At 33.7% G+C, this 26,330-nt stretch overlaps 1 protein-coding gene across 1 annotated transcript in view; it reads right to left on the bottom strand.

Annotated features, from left to right (window-relative positions):
• Positions 1 to 26,330, bottom strand: part of LOC134848603 (serine-rich adhesin for platelets-like) — a 75,491-nt gene that overhangs the window by 17,947 nt on the left and 31,214 nt on the right. The window contains exons 3-12 of the mRNA XM_063866122.1: positions 20,804 to 21,262; positions 13,238 to 13,417; positions 11,891 to 11,976; positions 11,320 to 11,406; positions 8,448 to 8,714; positions 7,832 to 7,883; positions 7,509 to 7,634; positions 6,184 to 6,988; positions 1,668 to 1,939; positions 1,305 to 1,498 (exon numbers count right to left, since the gene is read on the bottom strand). Coding sequence (XP_063722192.1) covers positions 1,305 to 1,498; positions 1,668 to 1,939; positions 6,184 to 6,988; positions 7,509 to 7,634; positions 7,832 to 7,883; positions 8,448 to 8,714; positions 11,320 to 11,406; positions 11,891 to 11,976; positions 13,238 to 13,417; positions 20,804 to 21,262 — 2,528 coding nt within the window. The remainder of the gene's footprint in view (positions 1 to 1,304; positions 1,499 to 1,667; positions 1,940 to 6,183; positions 6,989 to 7,508; positions 7,635 to 7,831; positions 7,884 to 8,447; positions 8,715 to 11,319; positions 11,407 to 11,890; positions 11,977 to 13,237; positions 13,418 to 20,803; positions 21,263 to 26,330) is intronic.

Genomic DNA, 26,330 nt, shown 5'->3' with positions numbered 1-26,330 from the left:
TACTTTAAATTTTGACTCTTTGAATTGTAATTGGAACTTTTTTGATAAAATCAGCCCAATTTGAGAAAACCGGTTACTAGGAAAATCTTTTATTCCAATGGGAGAAAGGTATAAAATTTAAATTCCGCATTCTAAACTAGAAATCGCTCACATTTTTGCACAATTTCACCATTCATAATTGGAGAGTGCAATTTGTCTACCATTAATAACTGAACTGGAATTCAATTTGATTTTTTCTAAGAAAATAAACTAAAAAAAACATAGCCAACTGACAATTAGAAAAGAGTAATGAACGCAAGGAAACTGAAAACAAGCGTTTAAGGTTTTTTCAAAAACCTTAAACTTTTGAATTTCGAATAAAAAATTAAATGGCCTTAAAACTCTTTGAATTTGGAGAACAATTTATGATGGACACTTTTTTGTTAAACATAAACCAATTTGAGAAAACTGGATCAAAAGGTAAAACTTTTATTTCGCTGGGAAATCTGATAATTGATTTCCATTTTCGAAATTAGAAGTCGATCACGTTTTTCGTGACCTTTTACATTTTTGCTATTCGATAGTGGAGTTTGCCTTCCTTTTAACAATGGAAATGCAGTGAACCTAAAAAGAAATCTCAAGTCAAACGGCAAAAAAATCAAAATTAGCGTGAACAAATTTTACGATTTTTTCCTGAAAAAAAAATCAGCAAGACCTATATAAGAGTACTCACTGTACTCACTACGTTCAGTACTCTTAAAAACCTAGATAACAACCTATATAAGCGTCTGAACTACGTACATCGACTCTTAACAAAATAATCGCTTTATCCTCATTGCAGCGCGAATCATTATTCGAATGGCTTCAATTAAATATACCCTATCTGACGGTTATTTATGCGTAATCTGAGGGTCAATAGAAACTCCCGGCCACAAAATTCTCTCACATATTTCCTGCTCACCACAACAATAAACATAGTCAACTGACAGTTGGAAGAGAGTAATGAACGTAACAAAAAATAGAAAAAAAAACGTCTTTTTCGAAAAAATCTCAGCCTTCGAATTTCGAAGAAAAAAATAGATGGCCTCAAACCTTTTGGAATTTCTCAAACAGATATTATTAGCAAAATTTATCATGAAATTAACACAATTTGAGAAAACTGGATCAGTACGAACTCACAAAGAAATCACAAGTGAAACCGCGAAAAAATCAAAATAAAGCGTGAACAAATTTTAAAACTTTTTAAAAAAAAAATCATCAAGACCTATATATGAGTCTTCACTACGTTCATTACTCTTAAAAGCGACAAGAGCAGAAGTACTGACCAGTTTTTGAGCGAAGTTCTTTCTCTATTCGGGGGTGAGTTCACTTCTGGCAACTGATAGTGAGTTCTGTTCTCTCCAAACAACTGCTGTTGTTGTTGTTGATTCTGCTGTTGTTGGTGAAGTTGCAAGATAGCCGAAGCACCTGGCGAAATGCTCTGAATAGAAGAGCGGTCAAATTCGGCTTTTATTCCCACCTGAAACAGCATCATTTAATCGGACAAAGATAATAGTTGCCAACAAAATTACAATAACTTATTTTGTTTTCACTCGTCGATACAAAATTATAATCTTAAAATAACACTAAACTACCTAAACATCAGATTGTTTTTTTTCCTGCCATTCAAAATCAAATACAATGCGAACCTGTTGAAGTCTGGGTGAGACTGAGTTCGAAGTCCTGCTCAGGACGTTTAGGTAATGTCCTCCGCTGGTTCCTGACGACGACTGCAAGTGCAACTGTTGATCTCTGTACGAATGGCCTACAGATCCTCCCGACAGGTGGGAGATTATCGGACTGGATGGGGCGCGATTCGGTAGAGCGCCGCCAGTTGTTGCGGTGCCACTGATGAGATTCGGGTAATTACTGATAGACCCTGTCGATACGTGCGAGATCTTGGAGTCTTCGTGAGCAGCCGCTAAAATTTCAAAAATGAGAAAAACGTTAGATGGAAAAGGAAACAGTCATCATAATTCGGTCATCTCAAGCTGAATTTAAGGAAGAACGCCGCTGAGCAAATGGGTGAAACAGTTTTAGCAGTTAAATGGAGTTTGCTTTCAGATGATAAAAGATGGCAAATCGATCTTACCAGTGGCAAGGCCTAATTCAATTCATCCCAATTCAGCTTTGAGGTCAGACAGCAGTTCTTTTTTGTCTGATCCAAAAATTGAAAAAGAACCGAAACTCTGTAGCCTCCCATTCAAAAGTAAGACGTTACGAATAAAGCAACATATTTAGACAGATGTTCGAAACTGAATTAAGACATGGATGACAAAACAGGAATTTAAATTAATGTCCGAAAAAATTGCTCTGAAACAAACCTGCCATTTGTACAGACATTTGTTAGAAAAACTGCAGCCTCCAATTTGATTTCCAATAAAATTCTGCGATACAGGATTCGAACTTGAATATCCAAATAATTTAAAACCTATTTGTGAAATGCTTCAAGAGTATTTTTCTGATGAAGATAACTGAAAACAGAAACTCGAAATTCATACCAAAAATTCATACCAAAAATGATCACAACTGGAATCAAAATTAGCAAATTATTTTGTCTCTTTTCTCCTGAAATCCAGCCCATTTTTGAACTAAATGTTAACCATGTAACCTCTATCTCTGATTATTATAGCGGGGTGAATTTAGCTCAAAATAAACTTCACATTGACTTAGATTTGAAAGAAAGAAATAGCAATTAACTGACAAATCTTACTTTGAAATTAATTGGCGACTCATTAGCCCAGTTTATGTTATGCAGATGACGAAGAACCCATAAGAACTAGATAAATCGAAATAAAATCAGATTCTAGATCAATCCAATTGTTATCATGTCTAGTCTGTTTTTTTTTCAATTACAGTAAAGTACTAAAATTCTTTATAGAACAAATTCAAAATGCGAACAAGCTTTGTTCGTTAACATCAATTGGTCGTCTTCGTTGCTTTAAATATATCTAGTGACATTTAAAACAATCAGCTTAAGCCGAGGTAACAACAAAAAAAATGATAAAAAAGGAAAGCGAAAAAGGGAGATTCGTAAAAAGGATAATTGAATAATAAAAGCGGCAGAAAATTGAAAAGAACTATTTTCCTAAATGAAAGGAACAAAATAGAGTAAAGGGACAGGTAACGAAGAGACTGGCACATGTCAAGGGCTGCAGAGTAAACAAATCAACAATTTAGCATTTAGAAGAAGCTTCCGAATTTGAACTACTGGGATTTCATTTTCAGAAAAATAGAAACAGCCAACAGACATTTGGAAAAGAGACATTGAACGCAAGTGAACAGAAAAAAAATAACGACTTGCTTTAAGAAAAAATCTCAATTTCCGAATTTCAAAGAAAAAAAGATGTCTTTAAAGCTCTCTGAAATACTAGACAAAATTTATGCTTGAAATTTATGCTCAAATCTGAAAATTGAACTCCACGTTCAAAACTAGAAGTCAATCACGATAGTGGAGCTTGCCTTCCTTTTAGTAACGGAAATGAATTGAGCCTAAAAAATCTAAAATCAAACAGCGAAAAAGTAAATTTGAGCCTGTACAATTTTCAATACTTTTTCTGCGAAAAAAACCATCGCGATCCTTATGAGTCTGAACTACGTTATTCGACTATTAAACATTAATACACGACTAAAAGAAAAAAGTAAAAAGGATCAAGACAAAAAATAACTTCATAAGTTTAAAAAAGTTGGTAGAAAAGCACAGGTAGCAAAAAGCCTAAAAAGTTTTTATTAATTTTCAATTTTTCAAAAAAAATTTCAAATACTTTTCGACTTTTTGGCAAAATATGGTAAAAACCATGCAACATCACCGTGAGGTGAATTCTGAGAGCAAGTAATTTTATGCATCTCCCGCTGAAAACCAACTTCATTCACGCCGTTTTTACTCAACAATAAAACAAATTATAATAATCATTTTGCAATCCAAACCACCACACACAAGTCTTTAAAATGACACCCTATATGAACTCTCATTGGCGTAGTCAAAACTGCGCAACAAACATCATATCACTCATTTTGTTATATATCTTTGGTCTGAATTGCAATTATCAAAGCTTTAAAAGGTTGAAAAACTGATAACTTTGTTTCAAATTTAATAAGAAAAAGAATTTGAACGAGTTGCATCACCGCTAACCTCAGTTTTTTTTAAAACTTAGTATCTTTTCAAATTCGTTGTTTTGAATACAGATAGCAGACAGCTGTCAATAGTTAAAGATATCGAGGAACACAGCGTATATTTCTTCAACTTTAACCATCGAGTCAAATTAAAACTTATCACTCCAGAGCTCCTCAAATTTCAAAAACATTTTTCATTATTCATTTAAAACAAGGCCTTTCGCGTTGTTTTGTGAGTTCTTTGCGTTTTCGTAATTCGAGCGGGTATATTTCTTTCCTTTTAGCAATTGAATTTAACAAGAAATCAAAGATCAAACAGCGTGATCAAATTGAATTTGAGAGTGATCAAATTTAAGAATTTCTCGTTAACAAAAGAGAAAAAATCAACACGAATTATAAAAGCAAGTCTTCACTGCGTTTTTTTGACATTTAAAAATTGAAATTCACTTTTGAAACTTAAATCCATTCGCTTTATGTAAGCTTCCGGTCTTGAAGAGCGTAGTTTTCCTTCCATTGAGTACATAAATTTGCAATGAACTTGAAAAGAAATCGGAATTCAAATCGTTAAAAAATCAAAGAGCCAGAACAACTTTTTAAAACTTTCCCGAAAAACACGACTTAATTAAAGTGTTCTACTTTGCTAAGATACACTCTAACATAGCCAACAGAAAGTTTAAAAAGAGTCAATGAACGCAAGTAAATACGTTGCGTAAGAGTCAAGTTACGCAAGTAAAAAAACACTGACTTGTTTTTTGAAATAATCTCAACTTTCAAATTTCAACAAAACAAAATAGATGGCCTTAAATTCTTTGTTGACAAGTTTTTTGATAAATTCAATCCAATTTGAGAAAACTGGATCAATAGGTAAATTTTTCATTCCGCAGGAAACTCGAAATTAAAATCCATTTTCGAAACTAAAAATCGAATCCGTTTTCATGACCTTTACACTTTTGTTGTTCGATAGTGGAGTTTGCCTTCCTTTCGAATCGAAAACCGCAATCAAACTCGACCTGAACAAATTTCAAGAATTATCCTGAAAAAATCATCATGATCTATATAAAATTTTTATCACGTTCATCGACTCTTAATAACTGGTAGAGAAAAAGCTATACATTTGAAATACTGGATGAGATGGGGCACGAGCTTGAACTAAATTGAACGAGATTGAACTAAATTGCAGCTGATTGAAAACTGAGTTGTGCCAAACAATATTTAAGCCTTTTTGCCGGCACCAAAACCCTTTTCGGAACTCCATTTTGGAGTTTGAGACAAGACTATTGCAGTTTCAATCTGACATATCAATGCATCGATGAGAGAATACAGTGCTGATTTAAATGATCCGCACAAAATGAACAAAACTTGACATTTTAAAATGGGTTTTTCTCAAATTGGGTTGACATTAGTAGGAAAAAATGTTGAGAACCAAAGTTGCTTCGAATTTCACCAGAATCATTATGGTGCAATTGTGTTCGCAAGATTCGGGGCCAAAATTTTGCCCCAAATATGGATCTTTTTGGCTTCTTTTAGTTCAATCAAAAATTAAGCTTAATCTAATGGGTCAATTGATGAGCATCGTTTAAAATTAAGCAACGTATTAAAAACGTTTAATTTTGTTTTCAAGCAAAGAATTGGAATTTTATGTAGTAAAAAGTGACACTTTTTGTTTATCAAACAAAAATGTATTCATTTATAAAGATTTTTGGATGTCATACTTTTCTAAAACTTTGTTGGGCTGTATAAGAAGCTCACTTTGATATAGCTTGATTATCAGTTGACTAATTAGATTTAGTGTAAATTTTGATTGATTAAAAAAAGCCAAAATGACCCCATTTTTGGGGGAAAATTTTAGCCCCGAATTTCGCAAAACAAATTGCATCATAATATTTCTGGTGAAATTCTAAGCAAATTTTGTTCTCTTCACTTTTTGTCTTAACTAACCCAATTTAAAATTTTCGAGCCTGGTTCATTCTGTCCTGGTAATTTAAATCCGTGCTGTAGTCTAAGATTTTAAACGTGTGGTATAACTTAGTATCATTGGACCAAAGATCTCACCTGCTCTTGAAAGTTGTTCAATTGGACCCGCCACACCTGTCGACATGTGCTGCGAGAAGAAACTACTCGAATTCGCTTCCTCTTGCTTTGCACTGGCCAATGAGTAACTATGGGTGCTCGTGCTGCTTTGATTACTCGTCCCCACAGATGTGAACCCGATCGAGTTCCGTGCCAGATCCATTTGTGCGTAATTCACGACTCGTGTGAAAACATCTTCACGCGAACCACCAATTCCACCCGAGGACCAAGTCATGTTTTGGAGCAGCGGATTAGATGCTGACATTTGTTGCTGATTTTCCTTATCATTTGCATGTACCTTGGGCTCCGATACTATATTCAATTGAGTAGAGGTCTTGCCGGATTCAACTGACGGCAAGGTTTTCGAATCAATTTCGCTCATGATTTGAGCTTTTGCAAGTGAGCTACTATAACTAGACGTGGCAGTGATTTCGACGTTGCTCGTTGAATCATTCGTAGCTAGTATCGCTGTTTTTGAAGTTGCGGCGGAACTATCAGTACTATAACAAGTAGTTGTGCCTTGTGTGCTGCTTTTGACATCGGCAGCAAACGTTGAGCTTGAGTCCTCTGAATTTGTCGAGGAGGACGCTTTACCCGGGAGGGTCTTGGAATCGTCAGCGGCGGCAACCGCGGCGACTGCGGGAGACGATGTAGTAGCAGTAGCACTGGTGGAAAGATCCGAAGTTGATGTTGTCGTTGAGGGTGGTGCAGTTGCGGAGGAGTGGGATGAGGCGGAGGCGAAAATGGGTGATATGGACCTCGCGGTCTCAGAGGATTGAGGTGCAAACTAAAAACATCTCAGATAAATATAGCCATCAGACATTGAAAAAATATCAATAAAAAAGGACACATAAGATTTAAATGATTTTGAAAAAATCGTGTCTCAAAATATAACATCTTGAAGCTCTTCGTTCATTGGCACTTAAAAGAGAATTAATTAATTGTCAATTCTACTGAAATAAAACAAAAATTCCTTTCCAACTAATTTCCAATTTTTAATTTCAGAACACAGGTTTCATATTTTTTGATAAGTTATGTTCAAAAATTCCGAAAACGTAAAGAAGAATCGGTTACGTAGTAGTATTAAGATAACAGCGTATTTATACTCGCCAGTAAGCAGAAAAATGCAATATTAACCAATCAGAATCGAGACAAAGAAAAATAAATGGATAATATTTTTTTTCGTAAAATTGCTTGCTCATCTCGATTCTGATAGGCTAAAATAGTATTTGTCTGCTTACTGACTAGTATGAATACGCAGTTGTCTAAATACATACCGCACTCCAGAACAATCATATCTAACAAACCTGAGAGCCTGTTTTGCTTTTAATTTTCGGATCTCGCTTTCTTTTGATGGAGTTGCTGCGAAGCTGTTTCTTGTAATTCTCGGTCGGTTTTTTCAGATAGTAGAACTTTACACATTCTTCGATGGGCTAAAAGGAAACCAATAATAAAAAAACGACTAGGTGAGTAATACAAAATTCTAAATCTAGGAAGAAATTAAATTTAAAAAAATATGAAATATCACACAAAAGATTGCATTTATGCCTGCATAAATACGTCACCTGTTTCCGAAATAAGATTATATCGTAGAAGCAAGAATAAAGAAAATTGATTTGATCAGTCTTACCTTTCCGACAGAATTGGAAATAGCCGCGAAGTTCTTTGGGTGGACGAGATACCTGAAATATACCAAACTGATGCAGATTGTATGTTTAACTATTCCATCGTTGCGATCATAAGCTTAAGTTACGTCAATAATCTAAAAGTTAAACCGCAAACAGGGCTTATTTGATGTTGGCCATCTCAAATGTCAAAACAGTATGTACAATTAAAAAGTTATTATTAACCATCATAATTAAATAAAAGTGATCTGCAAGTTGTAGAATTAAAGAAATATTAACTGAATGAAAACTGCCAATCAGAAGAAGGTCAACTTCATTAGACTTCCGACATGTGTTACACTTCGCTTTCGTTTGCGTGTTGATTAAGGCTACTTGAACTGAATCCAAACAAGTTTTTATGTGATTTGAATTAAATTGCAGGTGCGGGTGTGAAAGTCTATTTAATCCGCATGTCGTTTTCAAAATGTCAAAACATCAACCAAACTTGAACATAATTTTATTGTAACTGATATTTATCATAAAATTTCATTTCGTGCGAGGAACCCAACTACAATCAAAAATACAAATTTCAAAAAAAAATTGAAAAAAAAAGAATGAAGCTAGTTAGAAATTTTTTTTTACTTGTCTCTGAAAAGCTTTTGCTGCTGGGGACTCCAGGAAGATATGTTTTGGGTGTGTTTGTGCAACGACAAAGGGTCCTCCACGAAGCGGTTGCAATCCAAGTACTTGAACAGCAGCCGACTTCGATTGGTGCCTAATCTGTTCACACAGAGGGGAGGAACGACTGCGTTGCGGTGCATTTCGGATTCACTCAACTCCTGTTGGCGGAGACTGGAAGCTATTTCTTCTATCTCGAACTCGCTTTTTCCACTACCTCGAGTGCCCATCCTAAACACATCAAAGGTGAACAAGGAAAAACTAGAATGTAAACCACGCAAAATGAGTGTGAAAAAATCAGTCGAAGTATAAACCTACCGAAAATGCGCAGAGTATATAATCCAGCCGAAAAGTTACATCATATGAATGAAATTTGCATAACTTTCGTAACTGTTACATAATTGCTACACAACTACTATATAACACTTATGTATTTTCGGCTGGTTGATAATTCGGCTGGTTTATACTGGCTGGTTTATATACCACCGCGGAGTTTATAAACTAGCCCAACGTTACGTCATTTGAGTTGAAATTTGCTTTACTTTAGGTAATTTTTGCGCAAGTGTTACATAATTATTGCGTAACCAGCATTTTTTTCGGCTGGTTTTCATATATCATCAAGGGTAACAGAACAACAGGCAAGCTAACACAAGTTCGAGAATGCAAGCAGCCATTAAACTTAACAGCTGCAACTTGCAAAGAAAAAAACTACAAAAAAATAAAAATAAGTTTCCAAAAAATTCTTCAGTGTTTTATTTTTTTACTCCGCTAGCAATTCTCAAAACTCAAATCCCAGCACAATTTTAAGACTATTTGCACTTTCGTTTCGAGAGAGCATGAAATGCTTTCCGTCTTTTCAAAGAAAATGAAGTGAATTTGAAAAGGCCAAAACATGCGTTTGAGCTTGAACATTTTACAGACTTTTCTTGATTAAAGCAATCAAAAACCACACGAGCTAAATAAGTGAGAAGTCACTTCCATCAACACATAGCCAATAAACACAAAAAAATTGTCGATGAACTCAAGAAAAGTTAAAAAAAAAGGATGGATTTTTTTTATTTTTTAAAGAATATTCACAGAAAACCAGACTTCCATACCAGACTTATTTGGAATAGTTTTCGGAAAAATCCATTCAAAGAATTTAAAAACTGATGAAAGTTCAATGAAAAAAAAGTTGTTTTTTTTCAGATATTTTCTATCAAAAATTAGCCCCACAAAGTGATGCAAAAGCGTCCAGCCGCGTATTAAAAAAATCCACATAGCTCGCCTTCATTCAATATGGAACAACTTCTGCGCCGGTTTAAAGCGCTGCTTAGGCGTTCACAGTGCGATTTAAAATTCGCGTTCATTGTCTCGAGTCTACATCTGGCTAAAAATCTGATTTCCGGATGCCATTTATTTTCAGACGGTACAAAAAAACGTTCGACAAAACATAGCCAACATATAGTTGGAAAAGAGTAATTGAACGAAAGTAAACAGAAAACATTAATGTTTTTTTTAATAAACCTCAACTTCCGTCTTATATTTCAACTTAAACAAATCTCAATTGAATTTCTAGAATAACTTATGATTGAAAACTTTTGATAAAACTAAACCAGCTTGAGAAAACTGGATCAATAGGTAAAATTTTATTTCGCTGGAAAATCTGAAAGTTAAATTCAATTTTCAAAACTAAAACTCGTTCACGTTTTTGGTGGATTTTACACCTTCGCTGTTCGACGGTGGAGCTTGCCCTCCTTTTAACAAAATATATGAACTGAACTGAAATAGAAACTAAAAGTCAATCAGCGAAAAATCAAACTTGAGCGTGACAAATTTTAAGAAATTTTCCTGAAAAAAAATGCAGGAGTATTCAATACGTTCATGACTCTTAAAAAACTAACTCAATTTGAGAAAACTGGATCAATAGATTAAGTTCATATTGCGCTGAAAAATCTAAAAATTAAATTTCACTTTCGAAACAAGAGGTCGTTCACTTTTTTCGCGCCATTTCCCCGTTCGTATTTGGAGAGTGCAATTTATTTAACTTTCTCTAGACAAATTTAAACTAAACTCCAAAAGTGTCCATAATTACTTAAGTGCATTTGTGTATGCATTAATATGTATGAATGCACATCGGTAGGTATTAGAACATTTTAAAAAAATTTCTGAAAAAAAAAACAAAAAAATAACCAAGACCTATATAAAACTCTTCACTACATTCGTCGACGCTTAAAAAGCACATTGAACACAAATATCTATCCTTTCTTTAAAAGTCGGAAAAATATGGCTTTAAAGCTCGTTAAACTACAAGCAGTTTCTGATCACCTCGCAGAATTTGGGAAAAAAACTGTATCAATCGGTAAATTTTATATTTCATGAAAAGTGAAATCAATTTTTGAAACTAAAACTCATGCAGCGTTTTTAGCGTCATGCGCACTTTTTTATTTGAGGGCAAAGTTTACCTTTTTTAGCAAATAAATTTGAATTGAACTTTTAATAAAAAATCAAAAATCAAACTTCGAAAAAATACATTTGAGCGTAAGCACGTTTTAAACTTTTTTCCTGAAAAAAAAACGAGCAAACAATCAATCGGCCCGAACAAAGGTCTTCATTTTGTTCATTGACACTTGAAAACAAACTGAAGATTTCGGACGGCTAAATAGAAATTCTCGAAAGAAGAAATTACTAAGCAGCCAGCCAATTTTGTTTTTACAAGATTCCGAAATAGTCTGTTTTCCTGGTTCGTTCAAAATTCTTTAGTTGCTCGGCTTGTACAACTCATGGGATAAAATAGTAAAGCTTTTTTAGCTGAAAGTAGAGCAAACATATGATAAGTCTTTATGATAAAACTAACCGTGCAATTCGTTCGTCCTGTTCCCGTCGCTTTTTCAGGTCTGGAAAAATCTTCTCGAAGAATTCGCGGTTCTTAGCGTCCTTCGCTCTAAAACAAACAACAACAAAGCCGTCACAAACACTACCAAACAGTTATTGTACTTCGCATACAAAAACATCTATTTACCAACAAATATCAACACAAAGTTGCCAAATATAATTCAGCGATGTTTACCCAAATAGTATTAAAAATTATTAAACTAACAACTTTTGCAGCAAACAAACTATGGTAGCATTGAACCAAATATTCGACAAATTCAGCGGAACAAACATACTCTATCTACTTATTTGATATTTGGTCATTGCAATTTAATATTTGCAGTTGCATTGCGACCTAGCACGTGTCAAACATGTCAACTTGAAAATATACCCGAATCGATCTAATATTAGATTGCAAATGAATGACGGTAAATTTAGTTTAAGGAGGTGCTTGCGTTAAATTAGATTTTCTCAAAATCCCCTTTTGACAGTTCGATTAAATGGGAGGGGGGAAGGGATATTGAAACGCTGGGGAGTATTTAAAGGAAAATCACCTTCTCTTGGCGCTGTTTTTCTGAGATTGAACTTTGCTGCTCCATTGCGTGTAACTGCTGTCATATTGCTCAGCCCAGTTCTGATCCTAGACAAAACATCAACCTTATTTCAACCAACTATACCCAATTAAGGTCGAGCATGGTATTTGGTTTCGGCTCCTTTTCCTTTTCCTACACTAATAAGCATAATTTAGCACACGAGTGGATTTACAATGTTAGGTGTTTGTTATAGAGTGTGGCCACGGACAGTGTCAAAAATTGCTGGCACTGGCGACACTGAATTTCGCATGACCAAAATAAATTCAGGTACTGATAATTAAGAAAAAAAAACATTTTTTCCATGTGACATAACTAACAGCCCAATTCACACAGAGGCAAAGTTGCAACTTCGCAACACGAGCGAGAAAGCGGCAACGATTTAGGAGCTGTAAAATGCACAACAATTTAAACTTTGCATGAAACATATTGGAATTAGTAAATTAAGACCATTTATCCACGGGGGAAAGGACCAACACAAGAGCTGTACAGCTCATCACGGCGAACCGCTGTTGTGCCCCTGTTTAAGAACTATATGCAACTTTTTTTTTGGTTACAAACTAAAAGCTAAAGGCAGCAACACTAGCTTCGCTACGATCGTGCAAAAACAGGTAATATTTCGAAAATACATCATCTCATAACTTTGCAGCAAAACAACTGAAGCGTTCCCCGGATTTTTCTCAGAGCACATTTTATACTGAAAAAACATCACTGTGTAAACCTGCTTTAATTTTTGATGAACACAGCCAACAGACAGTTGGAAAAGAGTCAATGAACGCAAGTAAACAGAAAAAAATACTTAATACTGACTTGTTTTTTTGAATAAATCGCAACTTCCGAAGTTCCAAGAAATAAATAGATGGCCTATAAACTCTTTGAATTTCTAGAAGAAGTTATGATTGTAATTTTTGATAAAACTAAATCCTTTTGAGAAAACTGGATCAAAAGGTAAAATTTTTATTTCGCGGGAAAATTTGGAAATTAAATTCCATTTTTGAAACTATAAGTCGATGTCGTTTTCCGTAACATTTTAACTTTCGCTGATCGATAGTGGAGTTTGCCTTCCTTCTAAAAAAAAGAAAGAATGTGAACTGAATAAGAAATCATAAGTCAAACCGCGAAAAATCAAAATTGAGCGTGATCAAATTTTAAGACTTCCTGAAAAAAAATAATCACGACCTAAATAAGAGTCTGAACTACGTTCATCGACTCTTAAACAATGGGGTGGAAATTTTTTGGCGCTGATAGTGGTTGTTTGGCACTAAACGCACTGATACAATAGCCACCCTGTAATACTGCCATTTGACTTACCGCTTCGTGCAGTGTTTTCTTCTGCCGACTGATGCTCTCGACCAATTTGCTCTTGAATAGGTGAAATTTGTTCCTGTTTGCTTGATATGCAGGGGCTTCACAGGGCTGTGCGTACTTGGGAATCTCTGCCAGACAGGGACCACTGTCTCCCAACATCCGGTGCCAGAAATCTGCGTTCTTCTACAAAGTGTACAAAATTTTTAAAAAAAACATGTTCAACTATATTTCATTCTTCCTGAGTGGGGTTTTAATTTTTGGTTCTAGACTGAGGTTCTAAAATAGAAAAAAAAACAATTAGAAAAACGATAAGAAGGCCTGATGTAGGGATGCGAATTTTCTACATTTTATTTGTTCAATCGGGCTTTTTAAAAATATATACATAAAAAAAAACGAAATTTAATCATTCAATTTAGCCCCCCTAAACCCGCACTTGGTTTTTTCATAATACTTTTTTCATAAAATTGTAGCAAAACGGAATTAAGTTCGGGATTCCATTAAGCGCATTGAAAATTAAAACTGAATAATCGCGTATAAAATCATGTTTTCAAGGTGACTTCTCGAGATACATGTCATTTTTAATTTGTCGCATGAATTCTATGTAAAACTTTCGTAAATTATTTTAATCAATAAAGATAGAACCATACTGCTCAATAGTCATAATTAATTGTTTTCAAGGAGTACTGTAAATAAAATCAGCTTTTATCAAGCTCTGCGTTATAACTGAAAACGTTCACCAATAGAACAAATTTCGAAATCCATTAAAACATACGACTATTTTTCAAGCTAACAAGAAAGGTCGGTTGCTGAACAAGCACCACAGAAATTTTTGAACAGTGCTATTTGAACATTTTTGAACAGTGCATTTCAAACTAAGCATATATTTTGAATTAAGATTTTTTTAAATAGTTTTAACCAAATGCAACTTAAGATTCCTAATGTCCGGCACATTTGTCATAGTAATGACTTTTAGCTTGATTATTCAGTACTTTCAAAAACCTTTACTTGACTGTTAAATTCGAGAACTAGATGTGATAGAAGAAGTGATAGAAGAAGTGATAGAAGAGAACTAGATGTGATAGAGAGGGTAGAAGAAATAGAAATCGACGATGTTAAATTAAAAAACTAATGTAACTATGCAAATAGACAAAGGTGTTACAACATTGTTGATTATGAAAATAGATAGTTCTAATAAAGGTTTTCCAAACCCAAAAAAAACACGCTTTCTCAGAAAAACATAATATTAAATGAAAACTACAAAACTATATTATTAACAACAGTCAATAACAATTTCGAGAATCTTTTCCGGCCTACTCTTTTTTCATAAAACGAGCGCAATTAGAGAAAACTGTATCAGTATGTTAATTTTTTATTCCATAGGAAACTCTTATACAAAAATTCCACTTTCGAACCTTAAAAACATTCGCATTATAGTGCATTCTCCGCTTCCGTAATTGGCGAGCGTAATTTGCCTTCCTTTTTTTAGTAAATGAATTTGAATTGAACTTAATAAAAAATCGGAAGTCAAACTGCCAAAAGTCACAAAATTGAAAAGGACTCATTCCTGAAAATAATCAATAATTAGATAAGTGCCTTTAACTTACTACTTTCATTGACACCTAATAACAAAAAAAAATTTCAAAATTTTTCATTTTTTTCCGATTTAGTTTTTAACTTTTGAGCATTCGATAGCTGAAGCTTCTTCCAAAGCAAAAACAAGAGAGTTGAAAACACTTGAATAATTGAATTTTGTGCTTCTTCAAACAGCGAAAATTTGCCAGCGCCTTAAACTCTAATTAAACCCTACAAAAGACACGATATAAGGCGAATGAGACGATATGATAGTTTTAAAAAAAACCTATACGCCGAATTAACATTATAAACAATTTTGAAAAATTAAAGGAACAAACCAAAAAAAAACTTTGAACAATTAAAAAAAACTTGCTTAAATAAAAAACAAACTAACAATCAGTGGTAATCTAAGTTTTCAAGAAAAAATCAAAAACAGGTTCGAAAAAGCACTGCAATATCAAGACTATACTGTAATAGCAACCAGTAGTTTGCTGTTTCCAGAAATTGAGAGTCAGCAATTGTCAATTTACAGTACGCTTCTACTGCAAGCAACCATTCATTGATTCTGTTCGACAAATTTTTAGCGCAAAAATTCTAAGTTGCGCTTGATAACGCTTGCTAATCGCATGAATACTATTTTTATACATTAGGTCAAAAGAGGAAGTCAAAAAAATTATCATAAAATTATCAAAAGGAGTTCAGACTACTCAAAAAGCTGGTAAAAATTAGCTTCCTGAAATTAAATAACTGATTATACGTCATAGAGATTTCAGAGATATACCTGGGGCAGAATTTAAATTAAATTCTATTAAAAAAATTATTCGAGTGGAGCGACAAGCACACCTCTCACTTAGCACAGCAATTTTTTTCGAACTCTGTTCCGTAATATATTTTTAAGTGTGGCAAACTCAAAGTTTTTGAACACTTTTGCTCAGGACTGAGGGGTGGTGGTACAAGTTATATCACTTGCCATTTTTTATTAATCTAAACAAAATAACCCAGTGGAAAAATATGTCCCATTTTAAAACTTGATATCAAAAACAAACTATTTTGGAAATATTGAATCAATTCAAACACTCAACTTTTTTGTTACCAAATATAAACGCCCGTATAAGCATGCTAAGCATTTTTTTCTCTGAAATAGTATAGTTTGCTAAGCGACAGATAAGCTAAATGATATAAACTTGCCTATATAGCTAAATCTAGCCAATAATTTTTTCTCAAACTATCAATACAAATTTTCAGTTAAGTTGAAGAGACTATTTTTGTCAGTCATAATTTTAACGTCAAATAATAAATAATTTCTCATTTGATTTTCACCTTTATAGGCATAATTTTGTTGCATTTTTAATTCTTTGAATAAGCCGTTGCAAACTTAACTCAAATAACATAAAATCAATTTCGAAATCAAGAAGGCTGAGTTTTCGATACAATTTTGCTCAATTTAAACGAATTTGAGAAAACAGGAAAACGTAACAACTTTCTTTCCCAGAAATTTTTAATACAACCCTCTTTGATCTCAAGCTCAGCTACTGAAAAAAAATACGAACTATATAAGAAAACAGAGCCAACAGATGGTTGGAAAAACTTAAACGAACAAGGAAAAAAAACAAATTTGATTGAAAAATTCTTAGCCTTTTTCAACTTTCGAAAGCAAAAAAATCAAGTCAAATCAAGTTTTCAGAAGTGGTAATGGGTACTTTTCTTAAAGTTCTCCCATCTCGATAAAACTGGATCAATAAGTAATTTTCCTATTCCGATAACATTCATAAAAATAAAGCCCATTTTTTAAAAGTTTTTGTTGACTCGTATACTTTGGTCATCTTGAGGGTGATTTTGTTAAACATGCTTTTACTTGAAAAAGTCCTATATATTTAGTTTTTTGAAAAACTTCAAATTTCGAGTTTTAAAGAAAAAAGATAGATGGCCTTAAATCTCTTGGATTTTCTAGAACAATTTATGATTGGCACCTTATTGATAAAATTAACCCAATTAGAGAAAACAGGATCAATACGTAAAATTTATATTTCGCTGGGAAATCTGATAATTAAAATCCATTTTCGAAATAAGAAGTCAATCACGTTTTTGCGACCTTTACACCTGGGCTGTTCGATAGTTGAGTTTGCCTTTATTTAAACAGAGGAGACAAATTGAACTTAAGAAACATCAAAAATCCAAACGTGAAAAATCGAACTTGAGCGTGAACAAATTTAAAGAAATTTTTCGTAAATAAAAAATGGTCAAGATCGATATAAGTGACAACCAATTTGTTCTTTTGAACTTAATAATGCTGAAGCACTTTGCTTTGAGATGATAGTGTAATATGGATGGAATGAGAAAACAAAATTTTTGCAGTTTCACTGAAAGTAACAGCCTTCATAATTGTGTTATCTTCATTGAAACGCAATTCAGGGCTTGAAACGCATTCTATACTTGAAGCGATTCAATTTTAGGCGAGCATTTTGTCCAGTCGACTTCAACGTTAAAAAAAAAACATTTTGCGTTTAAAACATGCTGTTCTTTACTCATTGCTTGTCATTTTTTTGCCATTTTTCAAGATTTACTGCTAATGTGTTCATAAAATTGAGAAAAAATAGCATGAAAACTGAACAAACACAGATCAGTAGTCAGCAAAGTACCATTACAACTACAGAGCTTAATCAATCTGTTCATGACCTCGACTGCATTTGCTCATGTTTCAGGCTTCGTTTCGATTGTTGTTCAGGCACGTTTCTCAGTTGGCGATTCAGACCACTCAAATGCACTTAAGAACTCTCTGCTATTGTGTTCTAGCTCACCAAGCAAAATGTTCCACCAAATTGAATCTAGTAGCCTCAAACGTAGTCTTGGCGAGTCGAGATAAGACGTAATATTACTACAGCGACTTGTATATACCAAACTGTGTTCAAAATTCGTATCATATTTATCATATTTCGCGTCGTTTTAATTTAATCTTGCGTCGATTCATTTGCAAATATAAATCTTCGGCGTACCTCGTGGCGTGTTTTCTTTTCTGTCACCAAAGTTTAAAAGCACCTTATATAACTTTTGTAAACCGAGAAAAATTCAGTTCTAAATGACAAACGAACACATTAATGACACACGACAAGCCAACTATGGACAGAAATCAAAACATTCAAAATTTCACCTCATATGAACTGAATTGGTGAACCTTTCTCAAGTAGCGGGTAGAACCTTGGTGACTCGAAACGTCATTCAAAATCAATCATGAAACTTTCAACCCCGGTTTCAAGCTATAGTAGATATCAAGTTTACGACTACAGCATGAATTAAAAATAGCTGTGGCGGAGTTTATCATGGTGCTAATTTTAGATACATTTCATTATCGGTGTCCCGGTTAGACTTTGGGAAATCCGGTCGCCAATCTGTGTCTTATAACTCAATGGAATCTAACTGCGTTTGCGAGTGTGTGCAAAGAAAAAGGAAATTGAGACAATCGCCTTCAAAGAACATATGCTGCGACATGCATTCAATTATTCACATGTCCATGAAAAAAACTTCACAACCCAACGATTTTTAATAACTTTTTTGGTAACATTCCTTCAGGACTGCTTAAGTTGATCATGGTGATGATTTTGTTAACTGTTTAACTGTGACGGTCCAACCTTCGCGTTTTCAAGCCAATTTATGATTAAAGTGCTTTAATGATTCAAGTCATTTTATGATGCACAATTTTTTTTCATCATTTTTTCCAGTTTTTTTTTCATTTTCTAGTCACCATTTTGAATTTCAGAAAAAATTGGAATCCAAATAATGTTTAATAAAAATTCCAAAGCATGTGTAGCAAAAAAAAATGAAAATTGAAAAACAAAGAAAATCCAAGTATGTCGATAACTTTCCTATTAAGCCCGCCTGGCCGAGCTGAACACAAACGTGTGATAACGGAGACAATAATCGTAACACATCAAAGCTTCTTTATCTCTCAAAGGGCAGCCCATTAATTCTGAACGGCAGTCATAAAAAGAGGCTTATTTCCGCGGAGTTGGCACAAATCCCTGGGTGTTCTCAGCCCAAAGGAAAGTGCCATGTAATCCACAAAGCCCTGCCAAGCGCAAAAGATTTCCCAAAATATTTTTCAAAAAGCTGAAATATCCTGAGCAAACGTAAAGAGAGTGTATTTATTTTAAAAAACGTGTACCGAATTGACGAATATATATTACTTAAAGCTCTTTGAAATTTTTGTTTTTTATAATTTTTTTTATAAAATCATCCAAATTTGGGAAAACTGGATCATTTGATTTTGTTTATTCCGCTAGCAAACCTTAGAAACAAAATGACTCAGGTTTTTTGCACCATTTCTTTTATCGTTAGTTGAGAGCAAAATTTGTCTGTCTTTTCCAAAACGAATTTGAACTGAACGTGAGAACAATTCAAAAAACCAAATCGCGAAAAATCAAACTTCACTGTGATCAAAATTGGAAGCGGAAAAAAACGAAAGAGTTAAAAGGAAACAGCAAAAAAATTGATTTTTACGAATTTCAAAACTAAACCTCTTTCAAGCTCTTTGAATTTAACGTAAAATTTATGATTGATATAATTAACTTTTTTTACACTCAATTTGAAAAAACTTTATCAATATGTAGTTTTATATTCTGCGAAATGCTGGGAAACCTAAAAAGTAATATCTACTTTCGAAATTAGAATCAATCACGTTTTAATTACGCCATTTTAGCTATCTTAATTTATTTAACTTTTAGGAGATGAAAATGAATTGAACTCAAAAGCGCGTATATACCTAAGGTGCATTCATAAAATGTATTTTAGGTAAATAAATGCAATTCTGTAGTTATTAGAGCATTTGACGTTTTCCAGAAGAAAAAACAAAAGAATCGGAAAAAAACGATCAAGACATATATCAGTGAAAACCACTTCTGTCTTTTACGTTTATTAGTTAAACTCCGCATTTATGGGTAATTTTGCTTTGAAAAAAAATTACCTTGAGAATATGCACCTAATGATTGCTATCCGACAGAGCCTTTAGGATCACAAGAAATTTTTTTAAATGCTATCTGAGATGTTCTGGTAAATACGACGTGAACAGATAAAACCCCAGAAATGCCTTGACATGATAACGGTACTCGAATTAAAAATTATAAAAATAAAAAATTTTTGTTCTTATACGAAAATTTTTTAGCGACCGCTCAACTAGCACAAAACTCGCCTACCATAAAAATTTGAAACATCCAAATGCATCCAATAGCGTAACCTTGATGCTTCATGTCTCTGAATTACAAAAAATAGTATTATATATACTCCGATAAAAGTGAAGTTCGCATAGATTAAAAACTTCTGAGAATATACAAAAGTAAATTTTAACATCAAAAACAACATCGTATTTTTCATATATATGGAACAAAAACATGATTTCAGTGACGGACATAAAAATGATAGATTTTTTTATGATAGACTTTTTTTTGGATAAAATTAAGCATATTTTAAAACTCTGGTTCATTGAGTTTTTTCCAATGAGAAATGTAGAAATTAAATCTACTTTTGAAACTAAAATCAATCGCATTTTTCCCGCTATTTCCTGGAAAAAAGGAAAAATCAAAGTGTCTTCATTTCGTTCTTTGATACCTAAAAATTAGAATTCATTTTTAAACTGGAAAAAAAATCATGTTTTTGTGCCTTTTACCCTTTTGTTAATGGAAAACATGATTAATATTCCATTCCGCTAATTGTGAACTGCACAAATTGCACAAATTTCCCGACTTTTTTCCTCACAAAGAACAAACAAAAGATCCAAGCGGCCAAAATAGGTGGTGAAAATTCACTTCGTTCATCATTTTATGAAAAATAAACTAATGACAAGCGGACTGTACTGAATTTTTTGAAATATTCTTAAAAGTAAGGTATAACGCATGTATTTATGCAATTTATGCACGCATGTAAAAAAAAACTACCGGATAACATACTGGGTATACGACACTTAAATTTAGCCAGAGGAATGAAATGAAATGGTATACAAAAACATACCCGATTCTGACTGTAGATTTTGAATATGAAATCTTGCTCGGTTAATTTCTTGTTCGTCTCCGCCAGGTCTCGCACGTTTTCCGTGCGCGTGCAAGATGCTTTTCGGGGACAGCCTTCACCCTCTGCCGTGTGTGCGAAACAAGTGCACGATAATTGTACTGTGTCGTGTTCAACTGTAGGTAGTTGTAATAACCGCGATGATGCGTCCGTGATGGTAACTGATTCGTATTTATCTTGGCTCGAGGGTAAGCTTTGAGACAATTTGACCTCTGTTAAACTCTGGCTGTTTTCAGTTTTGACCTCATCTGAAGGTGAGGATTTGATCGAATTCAGATGATTCGGAGGAAGAACTCCTGCTCCCATTTGGATCAAGGTTGCTTTGTTTATGTTGTTATTATGGTTGATGAACTGCTGCTGCTGTGAACTATTAGCAGAAGCGTGACGTGTACGTTCCTCTCGCTGAAATGAAAATATAACATTTTTGGATGGATATAAGCAATAAATCAACTATATTTGATCTGCTTCAAACTGCCATTGCACTGTCAGGTCAAAGAGATTTGCACATAGTAAATTTATATTTCAGAGTTATATGACCTTGACACTGTTTTAATCTTACAATATAACTACAGTACAAATCAAACACCACTTAATAAAAACTCATTAAAATGACTCTGTATTCATTTTATTACAGTTCGGCATGGAGCATAAATGGAAAAGAAGAGTGTCCGACTGCTAATAAAAATGACTAGATTTCAGATACCCTAAGATTTTTTGATACCCTAGATTTCTGATACCCTGAAATTTTTCTGCACTTTTGAGCTGAAAAAATTTAACATTTCACCGACATTGTTCATTTTAATTTCTGTAGCTTGAAAATCCTCACGACAATCACTTAATTTTTTTACTATGCGTTCAATTGAAAAATGAGGACGCATCTCCAATTTAATTTTTTGAACAGTGTCATGCAGACTGAAAAATAAGCAGTGATTTCCATGAAGTTTCAATCACAATTAAAATAACTTCAAACTCAAAACTCTTCATTCAATCGATGTTTTATTTTGGATGGTTTAAACCCACCAATTAACCTCTAGGAATCAACTTCTGCAAAAAAAAATCAAATTTGAGCGTGAACAAATTTGAATGTTTTTTACCTGAAAAAAAAACTATCAAAAAATCACCAAGACCTATATAAAAGTATTCACTACGTTCATAACTTTTAACAAGACAATTTACAGAACTATGCCCTGTTCACTGTGCCCTGAACTATGCAGATCCCATTTGGCATTTAGACTATTTTACTCCGTGACACTAACTGGCAAAAACTGGCACTGCGATCAACTACGGGATGCTCCTGAATGAGCGACATCAGACAATAATGACGCATCAAACAAAAATGCTTCCGGCCAAAATACATGTTGAAATACTCTCCAGACAGTTTTTTTTTAAGTTGCTACCAAGAACACAGAGCCGACTACCACAATTTCAACTATACAGGTGGTGACAGTGTGACAAAAGGTTCCCGTTATACGTCATTTTGCCCCTAGCGACCCCGGTAAAACAACGGCGACAGACTTGACGAGACGACATCACCCTGGCCAGATATTAACGAAAATTTCCTGAATCTCTTTTTATCTCTATCTCTCATACATATATGCCTCTGCATTCTCTTGAAACTTGGTGTAGCTATAACAACAACATCATTCGAATTGTCTATACAACTTCGAAACACAAAAATTACATTCCTCTATTTTAGAGAAGACACTGAATTCCTCTTTCGAGTCAAACATAACATAAGCACAACGTTTTGTTTTAATATTTTATTGTGAAATCAACCATAAAACTGAAAAACTGGAGCAATAAATCTTTTTTATTTCGATGAGGATTCCAAAAAAAATAAATCAACAAATATGAATCAACAAACTTTAAATAAACGCCAATCAAATTTCATACCCTTTTCACTTTTGTCATTGGATAACGTCATCATTTTTATTTTCCGCAAATTAATTTTAAGGTAAATTTGAAAACATAGCTGCAGGAAACAGTTGGAAAAAGTAAAAAAAAATGGAGCTAAACAAAAAAACTGAATTCCGAAGTTCAAAAAATATATAGATGGCCTTAGAGCTCTTTGAATTTCAAGATAGTTTTTGCTAGACACTTTTTTTGAGTAAATCAACTCAATTTGAGAAAACTGGATCAAATGTTTTTATTTCGCTGGGAATTCTGAAAATTGAAATCCACTTTCGAAGTCAAAAGACGCTCACATTTATTGTGACATTTACATTTTTGCTGTTTTTGTGACATTTACAAAGGAAATGAACTAAAATTGAAAAAAAAATCAAAATTAAACCGCAAAAAAATTGAAATGCTAGCGTGATCAACTTTTAAGAATTTTTCCTAAAAAAACAACCAGAAAAATCACCAAGACCTATGTAAGAGTCTTCACTACGTTCATCGACTCTTAAAAAAGTACAAACACAAATATGTAAATTTAAGCGTGAAAAACCAGCCCTTGGTAAAAAAAAAGACCAAAAAAAAGAAAAATCATTATGTTCAAAAAGAGGTGAGCAAGGAAACAGAGGAAGAAAAAACAATCAAAAGTGTTTTTTAAACTAATTTAAGGACTCGCTGAACAAAATCATGACCAATTTAATCATTTTGAAAACCTGTTTTGAAAATTTGAGGACACCATTTTTCCTTTCCCTCCCACCTTTTCCTTCTCCTTTCGCAGTAGCACCATTATTGGGTAACAAGGGGTTTTGCAAGGTTAAATATGAGGATCAAATAGTCCGCTTGCCAATTCTTATAAAAAACGTGAAAAAAAAATTTTACTTAAAATTTTGCATGTAGGGAAAGGAAATAGAGCCAAATCCGCGCTTCGCATTTGGGAGTAATTTAAGAAAATTTCCACATTTTCGGGTTAATAAAAGACGTTTCCGCATTTATGGGTGATTTAGCGCTGAAGAAAATACATTGAGAATTCGCACAAAAATGAAAAAGGACAGTTATACATTGTAATTATCACATTGTAACATCGGGTAAAATAACTCGATACATCTTTTTAACTGCAAAAATGCTCCCACTACACTTAAGTACAAGAACTATGAACTGAACCCGTTAAAGTAGCTAAATTTCTTAGCCTCGAAAAAAAACTTGTCTTGTTTCTCGGGAAACGAGAACCGAAACAAGAAACCTTTGCTCTTTTCCTTTCCCCCACCTCACATATGCATCAATTTTATGTTGTAACGAGGGCTTTTACAAGGTTAAGTATGAAGACCAAATATGTTTGTCATAGCCTAATTAGTCCGCATACCAATTTTGTAACAATCCGATAATGTGAACAAAATTTTACTTGTAGAACAAGTTTGGGGGAAAAGAACAAGATCCGAAAACCCCAAACGAGTCCCAGGGCCGGGAACGGGGTCCCCCTTCTGTCCAAAAACACGTAAAACAACTATGAAAAGAAAAAAAATTGAAAATAGGGGAGCGGAGCTGAAAAGAGCCAAAAATCAGCTGAAAAATCTTAATCTTGCAAAATCACAATCTTGCAAAAATCACTGATAAAAGTCCAAAAATCTGAACGGGACTTAAAATGAAACGCATGATTATGAAATTCAGCTTGTAATTCAACAAAATTGCATTTACTATTTCCATTCAACATGACGTTTTGCAAACAGAAAAGCAAAAGCAAACAGCGAATCGCACATTTGACATTCTTCATATTGAACTTTAATAACATATTTAATGGTTCAATTTTATGCAATTTATTTTTATCACGTGCTTCAAACTCGCTTTGTTCACAGTTGGAACGCGAGAGCATATATAGAATAGAATATTAATGCAATGCTACTTTAATAATACTGGTGCCAATGCTGAACCAACAAGACTAGCACGAGGCACCAGTTGTTACCATTGGCCATGAAGCGCCTCGATGATGCAAACGGAAAGAGAATTTTAAAAATTTGGAATCAGACCTGAGAGTTCCAATCGAGATGCAAAATGTTACCACTAGGAATTGAATAGCAATAAAGCAATGCAAATGCAACCGCGGTTGCATGGAACTGGAAAGCAAACAATACCTTGTACCACGGATTGGATCAACACACAAGCAAGGCCCAACAGATCAAAAGCCGCAGAATCAATTTCTAAATTATAGTTTCCTTAAAAACCAGGTCAAGTATAAAAAGTCAAAAAAAGCGACGCGCGCTTTTAAAAAAATTAATGTTTTTGAAAAGCTCAGCCTTCAAATGCGATAGTTGATTTAAAGAAGTTGAACTTTTGACCGCGCTGTATACGTGCTACTTAATAATCCGACTTGAGAATTGCCGTAAGAACAAATTTGGTTTTTGTGAGCTACTTTTAGTGATTGAACTTTTTCGAGGCAGCAACAGAAGATTGCAAAAAAGACAAAAGAACAAAGAAAACCGAAAAGTTGACTGAAAACTTATAAACATTTTCAACTTTCGAAGAAAAAATGTATCAGGTTAAAGCTCTTTGAATTTCAAAAACTGTTCATGATTAAAACTTTTTTCTCAAAATTAATCCAGACAGCAATGAGAAATTGCTGTCAAGTTGGGAAATCCACTGTCAAAACTTGAAATCGATCACGTTTTTTCGCGCCATCTCTGCATTCGTACCTGAACAGCGCCTACTTTGTCGACTTTTACCAAATGAAATTGAATTGAATTCACCTATTTAAGTCAAAATTACTTCTTTTACACTTTATATTCACACAACACCTATAAGTCAAAATGACTTTATTCTTTTACACTTAAGATAAATTTTACGACAAATTTCATGTTAAAAAAAAACAATGCCAAAAACAGCTAGAAAAATGTAAATAGACTCAAGAAAACAAAATATGATAAAATTTTTCAAAATTTGACAAATATATTACATTCAGGCATTTCCACAAACTTCAACAATTGACAAATTACTGACACAATTAACACAATCTGAAGAAACGTTCTCTATACAATTGTTTATTATTGCGCTCGAAATTAGAAAGAAAAACAAATCCATTTTGTTTTAAAGAAAAAAACTGTTTATGCAACAGTGCTAACATAATATGGAATTATGTTACAGGATCAACTCAGAATATAAATTTCTGCAAAAAGTGAAAAGTCCCGAGGGAAAAGACAGACAAAGGAACAATGTACTGACCAGGCCTCTACCCTGCATCTAATATTACCAAAAGCATACTTCATAAACAATAAATAAACTGAACTCCATCCAAATCACATGTCTCAAAACACATACCTCAGACTTTTTACATGAAAATGCCTTCTTCAGGCAATGATCCCAAAAAACAGTCCCTGATGACCTCTTGTAGCAGGGGGTGTGCTTTGAAGACATTGCTATTGGCATAAATTCCATAACGTAGCGTATACGGTAAAATTTTTATACTACAAATGCATAATTGCAACTCAATCGGGCCATGAAACTCGCCAGTCGTAGGCTTGTATATCAGGTATATTTAATTTTCTTGGAAGTGAGTTTTTAACGGTTGCTGCCTCTTTTAATTGTGTCG

This window comes from Symsagittifera roscoffensis, chromosome 6, assembly GCF_963678635.1.
Source record: "Symsagittifera roscoffensis chromosome 6, txSymRosc1.1, whole genome shotgun sequence".
NCBI lineage: Eukaryota > Metazoa > Xenacoelomorpha > Acoela > Convolutidae > Symsagittifera > Symsagittifera roscoffensis.
Note: the sequence above shows the minus strand (reverse complement) of the source record. Positions and strands in the feature narration are given on the sequence as shown.